The 21,379-nt window shown below is 39.4% G+C and overlaps 1 protein-coding gene across 1 annotated transcript in view; it reads right to left on the bottom strand.

Moving 5' to 3' along the window:
* Positions 1-1,587: 1,587 nt before the first annotated feature.
* The window catches only part of N4BP1 (NEDD4 binding protein 1), a 38,984-nt gene continuing 19,192 nt past the window's right edge, over positions 1,588-21,379 (bottom strand). The window contains exons 3-7 of the mRNA XM_074968646.1: positions 9,144-9,274; positions 7,829-7,925; positions 5,498-5,605; positions 3,703-3,810; positions 1,588-2,250 (exon numbers count right to left, since the gene is read on the bottom strand). Coding sequence (XP_074824747.1) covers positions 1,905-2,250; positions 3,703-3,810; positions 5,498-5,605; positions 7,829-7,925; positions 9,144-9,274 — 790 coding nt within the window. The 3' untranslated portion in view covers positions 1,588-1,904. The remainder of the gene's footprint in view (positions 2,251-3,702; positions 3,811-5,497; positions 5,606-7,828; positions 7,926-9,143; positions 9,275-21,379) is intronic.

The following is a 21,379-nucleotide window of genomic DNA, read 5'->3' as shown; positions in this document are numbered from 1 at the left end:
TCATCCGGAGTGGGTTTTTTTTTTGGTGGGCTCTTTAACTCTCCATTCCAGCCCCACCTCTCTCAAGAATGGTTTTGGGTTGCTATGGGGAGGGAAAAGAGAGCTCTGCCTGCAGAAGCTCTGATTGATTATTCTGGCCCAGGAGCTGGGCAAGTGGGGCAGGCAACCAGTCAGAGGGCTGGAGTTTCCATATCACTCATAAAAAATTAAAAAAAAAAAAAAAATCACAAGATTTGGCAACACTACCTCCCTCTAGACTGCCAAAAGGTATAATTTTTAATAAATCATTGCACAATTTTCCTTCAGTTGATTCATGTAAATTTTAAAAAGCCAAGAAAAAAGTTATGTAAGCAAACTCCTTTTCTTCAGCTTAAACCAAGCTGCTGCTGTGGTGAGTAATTAGAGCTACTGGTTCCAACAATGCTTTGAGGCTCAGTGTCCCCTTTGACACCACCTGGTGGGGCTCCAGTGTTATGCACCTTGTGCAGCTCCTCTGGGAGCAGCACATCAATGCAAATCAGCCTCAGATACTTGAGGGCCAAGATTTTATGAACAGACTCTCTTAGCTGTGGGAAGTTCTAGTCACCAACAACCCAGCAATTAATACAGTTCGTAAGAAAAGTCACGAAGGAGTTAAGATGACTGGTAATTATGTATAGGACAGAAGAATACAGCTTCATTTTCAGTAACTAAATTGAGATCACAGTACTAGCAACTAGAACTGAACAGGTAACTTATAAATAGCAAGTTTTACATGACAAGCATTGGACAAAATAGTGTAAAGCTTTTTTTTTTTTGGGGGGGTCAAAGAGACCCTTTCTGACCATTAAAAAAAAATAAAAAATAAAAAAATCAGTTATTTGACACCTTCAAACAGTGGTGATTCTTTTAAAAGCATTAGGAATTTCTGTTATAGTGGCTTGAGGATGCACATTTCTGTTTTAACAGTCCTTTGTGGTAAGGTATTAACACCCAATCTGGATTAGCAGGGTGAGTAATTTCAGTTTAAGAATGAAGTTATTTTAGAGCTACCCAAGGACCAAAATCCCACCGCTGGGATTAGTACAGACTAATGTTTATTGCCTCCTGCAATAGTAGACTACTTCCCTATAAGGTTTTTATGTGAATTATGTAACACGATTATATTGTTTAAATTATGTTCAACAGCCCTCTCACTATTTATTCCCTAAATGGTGCCACAGTAGCACTGTCTCAATTTAGTTCTCTTTGTTTGTATGCTCTTTTGAGTGTATGAATTGGCATTTTTGAATTTAAAGTTAGAAACCTTTTTCTTGGTCATTACAAACTAATGGTTACAAGATGCCACCTAGTGGCATTACTTCTACAATACAGAGAAAATGTAATATTCTATAATAGTAGAAGCAATTCCAACCCAGTGGCAAAAACAATTACCTAAAGGTGTGTACTTAATGCTAATGAAAGTATGTACATACATCTGGCAAGTACATCACGCAATGGTAAACCGTTTTAAAGGTGCCATTTTCATCTTATATTTTAAAATAAATATTCTAATCTAGCATGTGTCAAACATGACCTTTTCTCCACTTAAGTATAATTAAGAAATAAGTGCAAAAACACTATTCTAAAGTGAACTGCTACTACTTTAATAAACAATTCCAAGGAGGCAGAATCAAAGTTTTGTTTCCTTTCACAGAAAATGTTACTACAAATCTGTAATAGCAGCATAACTTAATTTACCAAAAAAGGTTGATGTTTGAAAGCCGTAGGAATATGCACAAAAAATAGTTCATATCTTTTTATACAAATAAAAGTATTATTTTTTGAATATTCATAAAGTGACATGACACTGAGCAACATGTTTCTTCACACTGACATTCAAAGTTTAGGTGGATCAGTTGCAATGTAAGACCCCCGTATCATACTCAGTCAAGCACCATGGCAGACAGTGCATTAAGGTCTCTCATGAATGGATGTTCAGCTAGTATTCGATCAATCTTCTGTCTTTGCTCAGAATCAGGAAATATTTTTATCAATGCTTCCCTTAGTTGTATTGTTTCTGTCGTAGATCTTTGTGGTGGAATTGTAAGACCAGTCTGTACGTTAGGCAAGTTTGGTTCAAATGGAAGCCTGGCAGATGGAGGACTACCATGTACTTGGTTCATAGGTTGTCTATTATTACTGCATGACTTGGGTATTGGCATGAAGTGTGAGGTCCCAGAAGAATGCAGTCCCCCAGTCGGTAGAGTTATTTGTGCTGGTGGAAAATCTCTATAGAACAAAAGCGAAATTTCTGGTAAATTAAGGAAAAAGTGGTATTGAGTATAAAAAGTGTAGGCAAAATAGAGCCTCTGAACCCCTACATTCTAGTATTCTTCAGATTGTTTTGGAATAAAGATGCAGTTCACTTGATTCCATCAAAGTGACGCAAAAGTGATACAAAACAGTAAGTACTACAATCTACCTAAGGGACTTCAAATCTGAAGCCTAAGAGATAGTAACAGAGATTAGCATTAGATATGACTGGCTATGATGCACGTTTTAGACAGGTAGAGAGTGCTCAACATTCAAATGCTCAATTAGCAAAACATTCAAGTAATCAGTTTTACATTTTTACAAAATGCCATGTACTAACTTCAGTATTACTTAGTTATAGTAGAGATGGATAAAAAAACTATTAAGTCAACCAGTTCATTACATAAACTGTCATACATGATGGCTGAAAATCAGCCAACAACTATTTTTATCTTGATATCTCTAATGAAATAGTCACTTTTTAAAGAGTTACGTGTTTATCATCATCATGAAATGAAAATACTAAAGTATTTTCATTAAAACTTTAAGGTTAAGTGTCAAGAACCCCCAGATCAGGGCTCTTTCTATTCCAGATGCTGACAATACTGCCACTACTTATCTGTTCAAGAAGCTGCATTCATTTCACTGATTTAGAGACTAGGAAAGTTATTATGTGGTGCAATGGAAAAACCAAAAGTTTGAACTCCTGTCTTTGTAGGAATAAAAGGAAGATCTGATTTTTAAATATATTTCTAAATTATGGTAGTAAATTTAAATCTACACATTTTAAAACAAATTAAGATTAAAAATGAAATAGATTAAAAAGTCATTTAGTTCCAGACGTCTTGGCAGGCACTGTTAATAGTATGATGTAGTAACCTGAGGGTAGCTTGGAAAATGAAAATATGAAAAAAGTTGTGAGTCTCCCATGTGCAGAATATACCGTTAATATGTCTATTTATCTTAGGTTTTTCTATAGTGCTCCTATCATCCAAATGCTGATCATCAGTAAGGGGTAATCAAGGATATATTTAGATGAACTCATTCTATTTCTTATGAAACAGAGTCACTAGTTATGCATCATAGGTTTGTGTAATACCAACATGCTATGTGGACCACCACATTTATGTGAATGCCACCACAATCAAACCTCAGAGGAAGTTACTGAGGCATTGCCTTGCTTATTGTGAGATCCTGGTTAGATGCATGTAACGTCACCACCACTTTCTGAACAGACTAAAGTAACAAAAAAGAACACATTTTTTCCTGTAAAGCTATTACATCTTTAGAACTCATGCTCTTAATATATTTTTCATACTGTACACTGTGACTTTGTTTATTTAAGTAAATTACTTCAGGTTTCAGTTAAAGCATTTATTGCCCCTTGTAAGCCTTTGCTCTCAAAGCAGAATGAAGAGACTGCTATACCTAAAACAGCCTTCACTCCGAAGGAAGTCCTCTAATCTAGGTCCATTTCTTCCCAAAGGATCATCAGGAACCATGAATATGTCCCCAACAAATGTGTATTGGAGCAACCTGCAACAGTAAATAATAATGAAATAGCTCTACCAATACTATTAGTTTTTTCAACCTCCCACTCCCAATATGTAGAATTAACCACCTAATTTCACAGCTAGAATCAGTACAGTCTGATCAATGAACTTTTATTCTGCTATAGCTAAAAATGACATTCCCTTCCAAAATCATGAATTAATGGGTGATTATATGGAAACGAAAATCCCGCCACTATTCCTGACTACAGTGGGTTCTTAAACTGGAAGGTCTGGGCCACTGCAAAACAAGTGAGAGAGAAAGGACTACATAAGATTTTATTATTTATATTATACTTCCTTGTCCGTATATTCAAAATGATTAGCTCAAGACTCCTGCATCACTGCAAGCCACACAACTGATTGGGATCTGTGACCAAAACATAACAGGGTGTCTCCAGGGGACAGGCACTAGATGCTGACCAGTCTTGTGTGAAGATTTTTTTATTTAAGTTAGTTGACTGCAAATCCTTAACATTAAAGTAATCAGAAGTTCCTGTGTTTATATATACTAAATACAAACTTGAAATACAATAGTGGAAGAGATTATTTCTGTACCATTTAAGCACCTTCTTCCTATTTAAATCTTTTAATAAAAACTACTTAGTATTTTGTCTTCTGACTAGAGAATAAGGCCCGTTTCAAAGTCTACTGAAGCCAGTTGGATTCTTTCCATCGACTTGGGATTAGACCCTGAATGAAAATGGAATAACTGATATGTCATTTAAATTTAATATGAGACACCCAATTTTTAAGATTTACATTTAGATTTTAGACTTTGTTTACATAACTTTAAAAAACTAAAAGTTAATTGTTGAAGGAGGTTGTTTACAGGTAAATATGCAGGTGTATTGTACCTGCAATATGGCTTTTCTCCATGTCATTAATTGGGACAGTTTGACAAAAATCAACAAGACGTTCAGAATAGAAAGCCACTGCAAAAAGTCTATGGGAAAAATCATCAATGAAGTGTTGGAATTAATAAATACCCACCCAGATGGCATTGGTCATTGTATTTTTTCATTAAAATGAGAAAGGTACAACTCAGAAGCACCAAAATGGGTATTTGCAATATGCCTTTGTCACTTCATGATTAAAATACTGCAGTGGACCCTACAAAGGGTTACTCCTTAAAACCACCCATAAACTGAAGATTCTGCAGCATGCAATGACCCAGCTGATAAATGGAGTATCTCACTACAAGAATCTGAGGTCAGTGCTCTGTGAAATTACATGCAGAAACCAAGCGTTGACCAGCAAAGCCTTAAATGCTTAGGACCTACTTACCTATCTGACAAACTGCCTCGCTCCCTGTGCCAAAGTATCATAGCTGAGATTAGCAAAGGTTCTCAAGCTTATGTAACCATGCATCTTCAATGGGAGGGGCTACTGACAGGATGTTTGGGAAGAGAGGGGGGGAGGCACAGCTTTAAATTTTGTTCCCACCTCAGTCTAAAACAGCCCAAATAAAGATTACTTTCAGATGTGCCTTTTTGCCCCCCAGACATTTGAAAATGGGGGTGAGTTGTTGGAGCAGGATGTCAGGTGAGGGGTTATGTTGTATGGTATTGCTAAAGTTTATGTCACAGCATTATTTTAAAAATTATATTAAGGGCATCTAGAGCATAAGAATAGGACTCTCTTTTAGGGTTTGTATAAATCCGTAAAATTACCTTTTTTGAATAATCTCTCTCCAAGAATATGATTCCGTCACAAATTCTCTGAAATTATCATTGGTAACAATAATGCCTCCAGTTTTATCAGCAAGATGCAGCAAAAATCTACAACAATTATTTCAAAGACAGTTAAAATATTTTTTCAGTTTAGTTCTAGCCAAAGCCATTCACATCAGCTAGAAAACAAGCATCACAGTCATATAAGAGGAGCCTTCCCTAATTAGACAGTGTAGATCTACTAATGAAAACACTTGTTTTAAAGTTTTTATAAAGTTGGACTGGTTGACCTCAACCAACCAAAAAATGAATCTCAAGCCTCAGCTGACTGCAAGCAGCACTGCTTACTCAGGCAAGTTTTTAAGTTAAGTTTTTGGCGCTAGTGGTTATCATAGAAATGCTAACTGAGTATGTTGAATTACAGGTTTACAAAAAGTGTATGTAGAGGTAAATAAAGCTGCATGTCTAAAATAAATCAGTAAAGTTGAAAGTTCATTACACAATTCAACCTAAGTCCATTGCCAGACATTCTCTTTTGGCTAATCTGCTGTGTCCCCTTGTGCAGCAGGATAATACTTCAGCCCCATTGCATTACTACCTCTATGCTTGCCCGTTTCATCAGCTCTTTTATCAATGAGTAATATATCCTTTTCAAAATTATATGATTAAAATTAATGCAAGTTTTCATTATTGATATATTAATACAAGAAATACAGGGACTACCTTGAAAGTACACAAGTTGTTTATTCCTCTGGAAATAAACTATCCCATTTTTTGCTATTTAAAAACACCAGTTATGAACCATTTAGGATGTACAGAGTTTAAAAAGAATAAATTATTCTCAGAGAGTTTTGCTTACATGTACCTTGAACACAGATTCAATGTAAACACAATGTGATACTCTGATTTCCAGCAGCAATCAGAAGTCTTTCCATTGAAAGTATACAGCATTTTGTATTACAATAAATGCTGTTCTATTTTAAGGCATAAATTTAAAAGTATGTGAGATGATATAACACTGAGCCCAAAAGAACTACAGTGGGAACAACTATGGATTGCCTACTTTTTGTACCTTTTAATTTTCTGACATAACATTGTGTTAATGGAGAGGTTTTTGGTTATTTATTTTTAAGAACTACTAAAATGTACTGGTGCATTTAATTTTATTTTCACGTTCAATGAGTACATGATGGTTAGACTGCATATTCAATGACATCAGGCATGGTCTATGTACAAGAACATACCATCTCCTTAGTCAGTAGTAAAACAAAAAGGTGGATTGCTTATCAGCTGGGACAGACGGAGATGCAGCAAAAAAGCTAACTTCCAGATGGCTAGCTCAGAGCTGCAGCTGCTTGTCTTTGCCAAATTTTAAAGGGTTAGCTGATAAAAGAAACGTTTCTAGCATGCTCTTCTAACTAGCAGCCTGGCATTGGGAAACTTTAGTAGAAATCATTCAATGATTAAGAAAGCTAACTGACTGTGGAAAGAAACTCCCCACTTGCAATGAGCGAGACACATCTGGTTGAAAGACTTCCCCAGAACTTCAAGGTTGGAGGTGGTGTTTAAAATAAACATGGTATTTTGTTGATGTGTTTCTAAATAAAACCGGGATGCAAGTTTGACATTAACTGCCTTTGTGTATCGTTTACTGCCATACGGCACACTAGGGCTACCATCACCTCGAGTGCAGCAAGTTTTACAGAGTCAACATTTGAACATTTGCAACCTATGCAACTCAAGCACAAGGTAACAATCTCTTGTCTCTTCCACGCCATCTTAGAGGCTGGAAGGTAGAAAAAGGGTCAGGCAAAAACTCCTCCCTCTTTAGTAGTTTATATGTTATTTCAATGGGCACAGATCCAGACACACGTGTGTGTTCAATCTCCACAACTCAATGGGTTATAAGTTAGTAAACCTCAGCAAGTGATTTATACAAAACTTGTCAAAGACACTTTTCCTCAGTGAGGACTAAAATCCATGACAAGTTTTAATGAGGGAAGCTACCAAATTATACAAAATACCCAGGTCATCCAAGGATGAATGACGACAGTTTAAAGTTGCTAAGATTTTGGCTACATATAATGCCATTAAAAATACTGGCCTTAATGACATTCTGAAAGCAGAATGTGTACAAGGGAGTGAAGATCATTTAAATAATGATCCTTGATAGGACAGATACACCACAGTTGCACACAAATATATGGAACACCTCTTAGACATGAAATTGGTGCTTGGCTCTCCAGGTTAATGTTTACCTCACAATATCAGTCATGAGGTATGACAGTTATTGTGTATCTTTTAAAAGGGTTTAACTCCCATCTTTCATACCTGTCATCATGAGCAGCAATTCTTGCTCCCAATACCATCCTTGCAGGAGTTAGAGACAATATTCCAACATCCTGGAGCTGTGTTAAGAAATGCTGCTCTGTTAAAAGGGTAAAACAAACATTCTGTTTTAAAGGCAAGGCTTTCTTCTTTAAAGTGTTTATTTACAGAATTTACATCTAGTCTACATAACATGCAAAACAGCTTATCTTCTCTGAGAACAGTACCTACTGATCTGCACGGATGGCACACTGCATCTTAGAAATGGACTACTGCTGGTAAGTCTGACGTGGATGGAGCAAGTGGCCCATAAATTCCTAAATTCTAACCTGCCTCTAAAACCCATCTCCATCCATGGCAGGTCAGTTAGACTAAAAACATTTAAAACTAGAGTGCTTAAAGTTAGGCACCTAAACAGGTAGCTTGATTTTCAGTGATGGTGAGCACCCAAAAGTCCCATTAACTGCATGTTTTAATTTTCCTAATTAAAGTGAAGCTACTGCTTCTTTACTTCATAGAACTGTCTCAAGGATGAACTAGCTCAGTCTTATAAATAACTTAAAAAATTTAAAGTTATTGAAGAGGTGAGAATGATTTTAAAAGGCTGAGACTAATGGAGGAAAGGTAAAGCTGTGAGTTTAAGGACTTGTAAGTATTAAGGCCTTGTCCTTACTAAGAAAAAGATGTGTTAACTCACGTTAGCTACCATGACTTAAAAACCTAGTGAGGACAAGGCAGTTTGTAGTTTTCACACAAGTTAGGTCAAGTTAAAAACTATGGGAGCACCTAAGGTTTAATTCAACCTGCTAACTCATATGAGCCTACAAACTGCCTAAGGGTTTACCTTATGTTAGCTAACTCAAGGTAAGAATACATTTTTTCTGATAAAGATGCATCCTCAGTGTCTTCATGATAGTGAAATAAATATCAGCTCTTCAAAGAATGGTCTGCAACACTGTTGAGCAAACCTGGAAAGGTTTCTCTAAATACCCAAACGTTAAGATGCTGAACAGTGATAACTGACTACTTTTGAATTGCAATAATTCAAGAGATATTTTGATATTTATGAGCAGCTAATTTCTATACCATATTACAAAATAAAGTATATAACACCTAACTGGATATTGTCAAGTGATTCAATAAAATTCAGAGAAATGTAAAAAACTTAATAGAAATGTCAGTTACTTAGCAATTCAAAATTAGGTTATTTATCAATTACACTTTTGTGACAGGTCCCAAATATCAAGAGCTGAACTTGGAAAGAGAGTTAATTAGATTGAATCCAAAAGAAAAGAAAGCAGGACATTATTCGCCTCACCTTTGATGTTAGGATCACGTTTTGTTCTCCACTGTGGAACAAACACAGTAATATTTCTGTGGCCACGTTTCCAAAAGTAATCAACAGCTATTGCAATTCCTCGACAGGAGAAGAACTTCTGTAGACCATGACTATAAAAAAGAAGTGAGATTAGTTCATGTTGAGTTGTACAACTATGAATGTTGAAGAAATTCAAAGTGTTGCGGTGAAGTGATATCTTGCACTATAAGTACAATACCATTAAAAAATAAAGGTAGGGGATGCTTATTGCTCTAGTTACATACAAGGTGCTCCATACAAGGAAGAGAGTTTAAACGCAAAAAAGGGAGAAGTGTCTCTTCAGCCATATTACCAGACTCCTCCCTCTCAAAGCAAGGCAGATACACAGATTAGCCCACTTCAAGTTTTGTGGGCAGAACTACAGCCATCAGTCATGGGCAGGGACCGGGACCTTCTGAAGAGCCTACCAGCTGAGAACTTCCGAAGTTGAAGCATATTCTAGTTTTATGATTAGCTATCAATTACAGATTAAAATGATCCATATACAATGAATTATAATGAAAATAAGTATTGTGCTGCAAAACACCAGTCCCACCTTCTCTCCAGTTGGCACCAAAACATATTTCACCAAGTGGGCCGGATGTGAGGACATGCCTTGTTAGATTCCTTTGAATAGTGGATATTGAGTTTGGGAAACAGAAGGCCCTTCGCTCCTTTCCGACCCATTATATTGGGCTAGTAATTTTTAGCAAGATCAATGGATGATGTAATACCTCTGAGGTGAAGCTTCCTGAATTTTTTGCACTTCAGATAAACTACAACAGGAATAAAGTGGTAACGCCTTTCTATTTTTGTGACCCCGCCGAGTGGCTCTCATAAAGGAGAGCAAACCAAGAAAGCATGGAACTAGCCTAATGTGGAAGATCCAGGTCAATTTACCAGAAGTTAAGATGTCTTGTTACACAGAAAGGCTTGATGGAAGTTAGAAATGAAAATAGGCGGGTAAGAATTTGATTCCCAAGTCAGTGGGTAAATCCTTCAACTACAAATGTTTAAAATATTTAATAACTGTATGATTATATTCCTGAGGAATATTATTTATTACAGACTTTAACAAGGGATAGTGATAACACACAGCAATTAAAGTGTGGATTATAAAAGTGGCATTAAAGTAAATATTGAGCCACAAGCGTAATAGCCCAATACTTCAATTTTTATTTCCTACTAAAAAGTTACTTTTGAAAATGATTAGACTCAGGTGTTCAAAAAATTCCAACTAGGGATGGGATGTATATAGATAGGAATAATAATGCTTTTATATGCAAAATAAACTAATGCAGTTCAGCAAAAATGAATGGAACAGTATCCAGTGCAATTAAATTGGCAAATATTGAACAGAATTTAAGTTTTTATTCTAGAAACCATGATTTCCAGTATCCAACTTCCCAAATGAAAAAGCTGCATGGGCCAATTAGCAGTCCACCCAATTTCAAGAATTGACCTAGGTAAGAGAATTGAGCAAAGGGAAGACTTAATTAGCAGCAGGTAGAGAGAGATCTCCTTACATAACAAAACAAAATCTCACTGAAAGTTTGTGAAATAGATTAAACAAGACTAACACCAGTTTAAATTTTACAAATCACTTGGTTTCATATCCTTCTACAGACCAGAAGTCAGATTTATAGGAACAGCCACACACAGAGTAGACACAGCAGGTTAGATTATAACAGGTTCAACAGAATTTAAACTGACTGAAGCAACTTAACGAAACATCACTCTGAATAGAAAAAAGAAAAGGAGTACTTGTGGCACCTTAGAGACTAACCAATTTATTTGAGCATAAGCTTTTGTGAGCTACAGCTCACTTCATCGGATGCATACTGTGGAAAATACAGAAGATGTTTTTATACACACAAACCATGAAAAAATGGGTGTTTATCACTACAAAAGGTTTTTTCTCCCCCCACCCTACTCTCCTGCTGGTAATAGCTTATCTAAAGTGATCACTCTCCTTACAATGTGTATGATAATCAAGGTGGGCCATTTCCAGCACAAATCCAGGTTTTCTCCCCACCCCCCAACCTGAAGCGAATACTCACCAGCAACCACATACCACACAACAGAACCACTAACCCAGGAACCTATCCTTGCAACAAAGCCCGTTGCCAACTGTGCCCACATATCTATTCAGGGGACACCATCACAGGGCCTAATAACATCAGCCACACTATCAAAGGCTCGTTCACCTGCACATCCACCAATGTGATATGTGCCAGCAATGCCGCTCTGCCATGTACATTGGGCAAACTGGACAGTCTCTACGTAAAAGAATAAATGGACACAAATCAGATGTCAAGAATTATAACATTCATAAACCAGTCGGAGAACACTTCAATCTCTCTGGTCACTCGATTTCTGATCTCAAAGTGACTATCCTTCAACAAAATAACTTCGAAAACAGACTCCAACGAGAGACTGCTGAATTGGAATTAATTTGCAAATTGGATACAATTAACTTAGGCTTGAATAGAGACTGGGAATGGTTGAGTCATTATAAAAAGTAACCTATTTCCCCTTGTTTATTATTCCCTCCCCCCCCCCCCCCCCCCGTTCCTCAGACGTTCTTGTTAAACCCTGGATTTGTGCTGGAAATGGCCCACCTTGATTATCATACACTTTGTAAGGAGAGTGATCACTTTAGATAAGCTATTACCAGCAGGAGAGTAGGGTGGGGGGAGAAAAAATCTTTTGTAGTGATAAACACCCATTTTTTCATGGTTTGTGTGTATAAAAACATCTTCTGTATTTTCCACAGTATGCATCCGATGAAGTGAGCTGTAGCTCACAAAAGCTTATGCTCAAATAAATTGGTTAGTCTCTAAGGTGCCACAAGTACTCCTTTTCTTTTTGCGAATACAGACTAACACGGCTGTTACTCTGAAATCTGAATAGAAAGGAGGGCAGCAGGTTTCAGCACACATTTCATGTTTTCAGATCAGGTAGATACCAAGAGAATGTAAAGTGATCTGCATAATGCAAGAACTAAACACACTGTAGATCATATATGCAGTTCAGATCAGGGAGCTCAGAAATAAGGCAGTAGGCCTGCATTATTCAGTACTTTAGGATATGTCTACACTGCAATTGGGAGGTGTGATGCAGCACAGGTAGGCACACCTGAGCTAGCTTTGATCTAGTTATCTAACTAAAAATACCAGCGAAGCCATGGCAGCATGGGCAATGACATGGAGTAGCTGCCCGAATATATACTGAAAGTCCCAGAGGAGCTTCACACAAGTAGCTAGTGCCAACTTAGCTAATATGTCACTAGATTTAGTGACTTTTTAGTTTCCCTAGTGAGAAAACAAGTGTCAAAGTGACCAGTGACAAATTCACTGCCAATTACAGTGACATTCACAGAAAGAAGTCATCAATATGTATAGTCACAAAATCATTCACAAGCAGCTCAACAGTGTTAATAAAATCCATTCCATGCTGTTCTTACTACATTCTGTTGCACACCAAGTTAACAACATTATGTTTCAATTGAGCATGTTCTCAGAAGAAATCACATTCCAGGGCTTCTTGGGCTGAGATCACTATAATCTGCAGGTGAGGAAAAGAAGTTTGTGGACGCTAATTAAATACTTTGCTAAAGCCAGGCACATTTTGGACAAAGCAGCACATTTGCCAGGGCTTATTGTTACCCAAATGTGTTCTTTCTTGCTGCTCTGTAATAGGTAGTACACCTTGTGATGCAGAGAAATATGACTAATGAAGCAGTATACTGGGTGGAGGAGGAAGGTTAGCCAGTGAGGAGAGCTGCAAGGATGGAAGGTGGGGTGGGATGAGACAGGGACATGTGCCCCAATCGCGCGGGGGAAGGAGAGGCACTGTGCCTCCAGTGATAAAGCCCTTACTACAGGATCAAAGGTGGAGCTAGCGTGATTTAGGTTCCCCTTTACTTCTTTCCCTGGCTTGGCCTGGGATTAGCTGCCTAGCTGTTTTCAGAAATGAAACCCTGGAAGCAGGGGGAAGGGGTCCAGCGTGCGGATTTTTGTTTTTAAGTCTACTTTCTTGGCTCCCGGCAGCACTGAGCTCAGGTCAGAGGAATGCCCTCTTCCCCCTGGTTCTGGTCTCTCCCTTTCATTAACCTGTCGACTCTAATCCAGGCTGGCAAGAAAGGGAGGCTCAGCTGAAATTAACCAACCCCACCTAACCAGGACTGCAGTGTACAGAGCACTCTTCCCAATGAGCAGAGGGTTGCAGTTTCCTTCTCAATGAGCAGAGGGCGCCCTCCTGATGATGACAGTGTACTGTTGTAGTTGCTTCTGGTGTGCAACACAATGTAGTAAAAAGAGCATGGAATGGATTTTAACAACACTATTGAGCTGCTTGTGAATGATTTTGTGACTGTATTCGCCTGTGTGTGTATGTGTGTATTCTTGACTCCTTTTGAGTGCTTAAACAGCTACATCTAGTGACTTTTCAGGGTTTGTCTGGGGACTTCCTGCTAGGTGGAGTTGGCAACACTGTGCACTTCCATGGCTTCATTGCTATTTTTGGCAAGCTAGCTAGATCAAAGCTACCTTGGGTATGCTTGTGTGTACTGTAAACACACCTCCCAGCTGCAGCATGGACATACCCTAAATGTTTTGAAGTCCACACTTATTTCTCGAACAGCTACTTTAGATCAACTAAATAACCAACTTCTAAGATACGATCTGCTAGCAGACATCCTAATTTAAATGTCTATACCACACTTTAATCTCCAGTAATATTTAACACCTCCTTTTTCTAAATTTCTTCCTTGCTTTATATTTTTGATGCCACCTACTTCAATCTGAGATCAGATTCTCTGAGTGGGGCTGGAGGGGGAGGGGAAGGAGAGACAGACCACTAATTATATTTGAACTGTAAACGAGAAACAATGTGGCCCCATTTATGTAACAGAACATGTTTGTGCAGCACTTTTTCCTGATAGAAATAGTACTGTGTGTGCTTCATACAACGAACATCAATATTTAAATAAAGTAATGTAATTGTCATAAAGAGTTAACCCTCACAGAAAACCCTTACCTTCTACACCTTAATGTGCAACCTTTTTTTTTTTTTTTTAAAAAGAAACAAACACCTATGCTTGATAATTTTAGCACTTGAATAGGTTTAGATGGCTTTTGACATCCAGATCTTTGCTACTGATGCTTGTTTAGCAGAAAAAACTGCCATCAAAGAACATATTAGTTCACATTATGACTGTATTTTTGTAAGAGGGCAATTTTTGTTTAGAAGAGTGTATAATTTGGAGGACACAGAGAAAGCAGCAGAACTGGCAGTGACTCCTAAAACTGTAAGTTATGCCTTTTCTGCAGTCTCTCTTATTGCAAGGCTTTAAAAAAAAAAAAATGTGACACAAATGAGTGATTTTGCCACCTGCATTTGAACAACAGACTTACAATCTCTCTCATGCAATCAAACTATCCAGGCAGAAGTCTTAGAGCAGCAGCGCTTGACCCACAAGACTCATGGACCTGGCGGGCAGGCAAAATGTGCAGTGATAAAGAGTGCGTCTTTCTTAAAGGTGATCTGCATGGGCAAAAAGAGGAGAGGTGCATTTTTGTTGCTTTATTATGTATAAATAAGGTAGGATTGGGGCAGAGGGTCTAAGGTTATCAATTTATAATTCATGGCAAGAGAAAACTGATAAAGAATTTAAACGGCTTGTGTTCTACCCCTTTCCCCACCTTGCATCTGTCTTGGCTGTTGAGACTGCTCTTCGAGGCAGGGACAGTTGAGTATTGGATTTGTATAATGCCTAGCACAATGCTCCTGTCTCTCTCCCTTCATGTCCCCACTCTTAGTTGGGCCTTAGGCACTACTGTAATAAATAATAATAATGAAATAATGAAGCCTGGGTAAATGGGGCACTGCTAAACAAACTGAACTGTGAAATGTGGTCCTTGAGCTAGGTAGGCCTTTAAAAGACAGCAAGTAACTGTTAATGGATCATCTTAGGGCATGGCTACACTTGCAGATGTAGCACGCTGGGAGTTAAACCAGCCTTTGGGCTTGGCGACACTTGCGAGTTAGAGCGCATTAAACCAGTTCTGGGCGCCCTAGCTCACTACCCGTCCACGCTGGCAAGGCATGTATCGCACTCTGACTCCACGGCTAGAGCACTCCTGGTACTCCACCTCGGTGAGAAGATTAATGCTTGGTGCGCCTTGGCTGAAATGCCCAGGCGTCAGTGTGAACAAGGTGTTTCATTACTGAGCTCTGATCAGCCTCCGGAAAGTCTCATAATCCCCTTAAGTCAAGTGGCAACTCTTCTCATTGTTTTGGAATCGCTGCAGGAATGTGGATATGCCCTTTGAAAACTCCGTTTCTGACAGCCGGCATGCTTATCTTCTCCGAGACAAAGCAACCATTACTGTGGAATGCTGCGTGAGAGAGAGAGAGAGAGAGAGAGAGAGAGAGAACGAACAAACGAACCGGGGAGGAGTGGGGGGTCTGCTGCTTTCTGAACTTACAAGACAGCATACTGACATGCTCTCAGCCCCCCCAAACGCACTCTCTCCCCCCCCACATACACGCAACACACTCCCTGTCACACTCCACCCCACCCCCATTTGAAAAGCACGTTGCAGCCACTTGCATGCTGGGACAGCTACCACAGTGCACTGCTTTCTGTGGCCTATGCAAGAGATGCTAATGTGGCCACGCCAGTTCGCTTGTAGCTGTCAGTGTGGACAGACTGCAGCGCTTTCCCTACTGCGCTCTATGCAGGCTGGTTTAACTCAAAGCGCTCTATATCTGCAAGCGTAGCCATGCCCTTCAGAGACCACAACAGGGAAAACACTGCCCTGTGTTTACACTGTCAGCTGTAAACGCACTGGCGTGGCCACATTAGCAGCTCTTGCAGCACTGTGGAGTCAGAGCGCTCTATGTCCCTTGCCAGTGTGGACGCATAGGGAGTTAGAGTGCCTGGGGCTGCTTTAATGCGCTCTAACTTGCAAATGTAGCCAAGCCCTTATTCTCAGTTGCTCACCTCCTGTGGAATGCAGCTGTTCCCCAACTTGGTCTGTATTTACAACTGGGGTGGGGCCGTAGCAAGGCAAGGTAGAGAAGATAATAAGCAGCGTAACACAGCAGCAGCACAATGTCAGAGATAGCACTTGCTTTCTAGAACATGTAAGGTTTTTTCTTTTCTATAACTAAGCTAAGAGAAGCCAGCTTGGCTGGGCTTTTCCAAAGAATACAGATGAGATGTTATTTTTTATGCTGCTCTGATTTTTCTCTTATTTTAATAAATATTGTTTTAAGGGAGCTACTGTTGCATGGATGTTTCCCACAGTCTACCTGAAAGGCCTTCTCTTCACTAAGAAAAAAAGGTATGTTTTAAACACAAATTAGCTGGTGAAGGTAAACTGTAGGCTGATTGAAGTAACACTCCCATAGGGTTCACCCGAACCCAGTAACAAACGTTAAAACTACAGCTTGCCTAAACCAGGATTTTAGCACATTAACATGTCAGACACACACCTCTTTTCCCCCATATAGACATAACCTAAAAGAATAAAGGTCTTCAACCTCCCAGGAGGGTACAAAAGGCAAAAGGTGTGTCTAGAGCCTGATGCCCACTTAGTTTCAGTTTAGCAGGCATGGACAGAGATTTTCCCTGCCAAAGAGGTGTGTTGGATTGGGGGAGAAGGGGTGTGGGTGCATCTTAGGGTAGAAGCCAAAATGACATATGGAGGAGGCATGATTTGGCAGAGGTGCAAATGACAGTCTCAAAAACCCCACTTTAAAAGTACATAGTAAGATGTAGATTTAAAGAAAACCAAAAAACCTCAGGCCTTTCCCATACACAACAACGCTGCAATAAACAAATCAAGAGCACAACCTTGACAAAAGATCAGGTGGTTACTCAGTAAACATTTAAACCACTTGATGTTTCTGTTACTTCTAGTTAACTTTCCTCGCCCTCATGGTTTGTAATCAAAGTTTTCAGCTGACTGAACAAGGAGGCAGGTGTCATTGTGAATAGGTTTAGGGAGAGCACACTACAGGGTATGTTAACAGGAGTTCTCAAACTTCACTGTACCGTGACCCCTTTCTGAGAACAAAAGTGACTACATAACCCCAGGAGGGGAGACCGAAGCCTGAGCCCACCCAAGACCCATCGCCCTGGGCAGGAGGCCAAAGCCAAAACCCAAGCCCTGTCACCCAGGGCTGAAGCCCTTAAGTTTTGGTCCCAGGCAGTGTGGCGCGAGCTTTGGCTTTGGCCCTGGGCCCCAGCAAGTCTAACGCCAGCCCTGGCGACCCCATTACAATGGGGTTCCGACCCACAGTTTGAGAACTGCTAGTCTACATTGCAACTGGGAGCGAGCTTCCCACCCGGGATCCACAGACTTGTAGTGATGAGGCTCAGACTAGTGCACTAAAAATAGCTGTGTTGCTTTGATTTATGCTTGAGAACCTGAGCCACAATGTCTACATAGCTATTTTTTGCACGCTAGCACAAGCCCCACCACCACAAGTCTGTCCACCACAGTTGGGAGGCTTGCTCCCAGATACAGTGTAGACATTCTGTAGGGGTTTGTCTTCACTGCAACCGTTATCTTGTTACTTTACTTGAGCTAGTCTAGCTCTAGTGAAAGCAACCATACTGCAAAACACGCAAAACAAAAACAAAAGTTGCTCAGAGCAATCAGATAAGTAGCACAGAGTGATTTGATTAATAGCTGATAAATTGTAACTACAGCTGCTGCATCCCCACAGCATTACTAAGGCCATGTCTACACTACCACTTATGTCGGCAAAACTTAGGTCACTCAGGAGGGTGAAAACACACACCCCTGAGTGAGTTTCGCTGGCATAAGTGGTAGTGTGCACAGTGCTATGTTGGCGGAAGAGCTTCTTCCGCCGACATAGCTATTGCCGCTCATTGGGGGTGGTTTAATTATGTTGAAGGGAAGAGCTCTCTCCCATCGGCATAGAGTGGCCAGACGAGAGAACTTACAATGGCACAACTGCTTTGGTACGGCTGTGCCATTGTAAGCTCTCTAGTGTAGACATAGTCTAAACCTGAGCATCAGAAAGCACACAGGCTTCAACCTATACCGCTCCCTCGACCAGCCAGCTAGCTTGAGCTTAAAGGATCGCTTAGCTCAAGTTAGAGAGCTGTTTGTGTGGATGGGAGTTGGGTTAGCTCAAGGTATAACCTGAGTTTTACCTCTAACAATGTAACAAAAACAAGCCCTAAGGGTAAGGGTAGTTATGGAACCGAAACTTTAGGCAATGGCTTAAGAACGTTTTAAGATATTTTCTTTTTAATTCACTGTCTGTTAGTTGAGTGGTCATTTCAGAGTTTTTACACCAAGCATAATGCATTCAGCCATTTATTTTTTGACGTGTCCAATAACTTCATAAGTGCTAGGAAGAACAATGTATTATATCTTCTGAGAGAATTTTGAGTTCATACTATTACATAAAACCCTATTCTCTTTCTCCAGAAAAATGCTCCTTCTCTAAAAAGCAGAGATTAAAGAGGATGTGGTGGACTTGTTACTTTCTACATAACCCCATCGATTTGCATTTCTTTTCCATTAATGCAAGTTTGGGAAATCAGTCTAAAAAGGTTAAGATAAATTATGACTCATAATTATGACTTGCAGTTTGCCTGACTATTTGCTAAAGAACAAAATCTGAACAATGAGGAAACAGTTCATTTGTAAAGCTATTTACTGTAATAAAAGCACTGTACTTTTATTCAAGTAATGTCATACAGTTGTGGGTCATACAGAATTTCCCCGTAAGAGCTACCAGGACTGCAACAGTCAAGTGACAGGAAGTGTTAATCAGGTACTTCAGTTAACCCTTATAATGCTGGCTTTTTCAAGACTGGTATCCAAATTAATTCTTCAGAGCAGTGGTTCCCAAACTTGTTCAGCCGCTTGTGCAGGGAAAGCCCCTGGCGGGCCGGGCCAGTTTGTTTACCTGCCGCGTCCGCAGGTTCGGCAGATCGCGGCTCCCAGTGGCCACGGTTCGCTGCTCCAGGCCAATGGGAGCTGCTGGAAGCGGTGCGAGCCGAGGGACGTACTGGCTGCCACTTCCAGCAGCTCCCATTGGCCTGGAGCAGCGAACCGCGGCCACTGGGAGCCGCAATCGGCCGAACCTGCGGACGCGGCAGGTAAACAAACCGGCCCGGCCCGCCAGGGGCTTTTCCTGCACGAGCGGCGGAACAAGTTTGGGAACCACTGCTTCAGAGGATATACCTATGGGTCCTTAAACTGAAGTTAGAATAATAGCTACCAAATTATCTCCTTTAGTTAATAACCATCATACTTTAAGGAAGGTAACACACTGTATTTGAAAGCTTCCTACATTATCTAACAATAGACTGGGTAAATTATTTATTTGGAACAAATGGTTAACTCACTTCATTGACCATTCATGATATGCCACAAGCAAAAAAGAGGCTGATTTCCTCAGATTCATTTACTCAAAAACTTGCTTTTCTGACTCCTTCCCCCTTTTTTGAAAATAATCTTTCTGGACTGATTACAAAGAGGTCCACGAGAGCATTATTCGATCTTTGCTCTTCAAAATGCATTAGTTGTATTTGGCCAGTGAAAGTAAGATTTGTTCTCTGACTGCAAGAGTGTGCAACTACTTCCAGCATGAATACTTTACACCTGTGAATTTAAAGCTTGTCAGTGAAGTAGGTGCTCAGACATTATGGTGCTGGAGGCCACAAATACCTTTTTGAGATAAGGTACAATAAGAAACCTCAAGAATACTCAGAGATATACCAGAAAGCACTGAATCTCTGGCACCGGGTAAGGTTCCAAGAGATGAGATATGAGGATAGCAGCCAGTTCTGGAAACACTCCCAGGCCTGCTCAACTATTGGAAAATATAAGTGGCCTGAAAAAGAAGTCATCAGGCTAGAACTAGGGGAAAAAGAAAAAAAGAAATCTGTCACAAAGTAGATGGAATAAAAGGGTGAAGGAAAAAGATCTGAGAGTTTTTGTAACGCACTTAGTACTGTGACGTCTGAGCCACCTTGAAAGAACTTACACTTTTGGGAACGTACCTGTACTTTACTGTTTTTTAATCACTAGTTAGACCATTTTTTAAACTATTTTTAAAATACTGTCAATAGACTAATAGGATGTCCTAACTAGAAAATATTGCACCCCCCAAAGTAACATCTCTCAGACGCCGAACAAATTAGTCCATAATATTTATGTTAGTAACCTATTTTAATCCTACTGAGGGCTAAAGAATCAGTCACTCTTTATTAATGTTTTGTATTCTAGATGTCACTCCAAACTGAAATACAGTTAAGAGCTACAATATGAACTCCTAAAGTAACATACTTTTTTGGGAATCTGACACATACCCCTAACTACAGTACTAACAGGTGCTGCTGTTTTAAGACAAATTGCTTTTTATTAATCTCTCTTCTGAGAAGCTATCAGGCTTTAGGATGATCTGTAGGAGTCCAAGGAACATCTGATGAGACCAGCATCTGTTGATCAAATTTCTGCCGAAAGCCATAACTGATTTAACATCATGAAATTTCAACTCAACATCTAGAGATGCAGATTTTTTTTTTTTTAATTTTGAATTTCTTTCTTGGCTCTTTAACATCTATGGCATAAAGTTCTTCCTGAATAATGGAACTTTAGTACATGAATGTTTATTCACATTCAACAAAACAAAAACGTCCAGCTCAAAAGGGATATGAAGGATCTAGGCCAAGCTGTTGCTAAAATATCCAATGCAAGAAAGGTATCTTTCTTAAAGCCTTGAAGGAGTGAAATAAAGTTCAAATCTCCTATTCCCAGAAAAATAAGGGAAAAGCTACCTTTACAGTAGGTAAGTACACTCTGAAGATATGATTGGAAGTGGGAATACCTAGACTAAATTGTGCAGTTTAACAAGAGACTTCAGAAACAACCATGATCTGCATCTGAACAGCAGAAAATAAGGTGACAATCTGCATAACCTCAAATATCTAAACTTGAAATATTCAGTTTATAATACACTACAATAAATTTTGACTTTTTATAAGCTAGTATAAAGGTAAATGAGAGGAGATTTCAAAATCAGAAGCATGATGCACTACAAAATAATCCACAGTTAAGAGTTCCATAAGAATGTATATAAAGTCATAAGTACTTTGTTTTACCAAAGATAGTTTTGTGCTAAATATTATTCTGTTGTAT

This window comes from Natator depressus, chromosome 12, assembly GCF_965152275.1.
Source record: "Natator depressus isolate rNatDep1 chromosome 12, rNatDep2.hap1, whole genome shotgun sequence".
NCBI lineage: Eukaryota > Metazoa > Chordata > Testudines > Cheloniidae > Natator > Natator depressus.
This window is presented reverse-complemented; position numbering and strand designations above follow the sequence as displayed.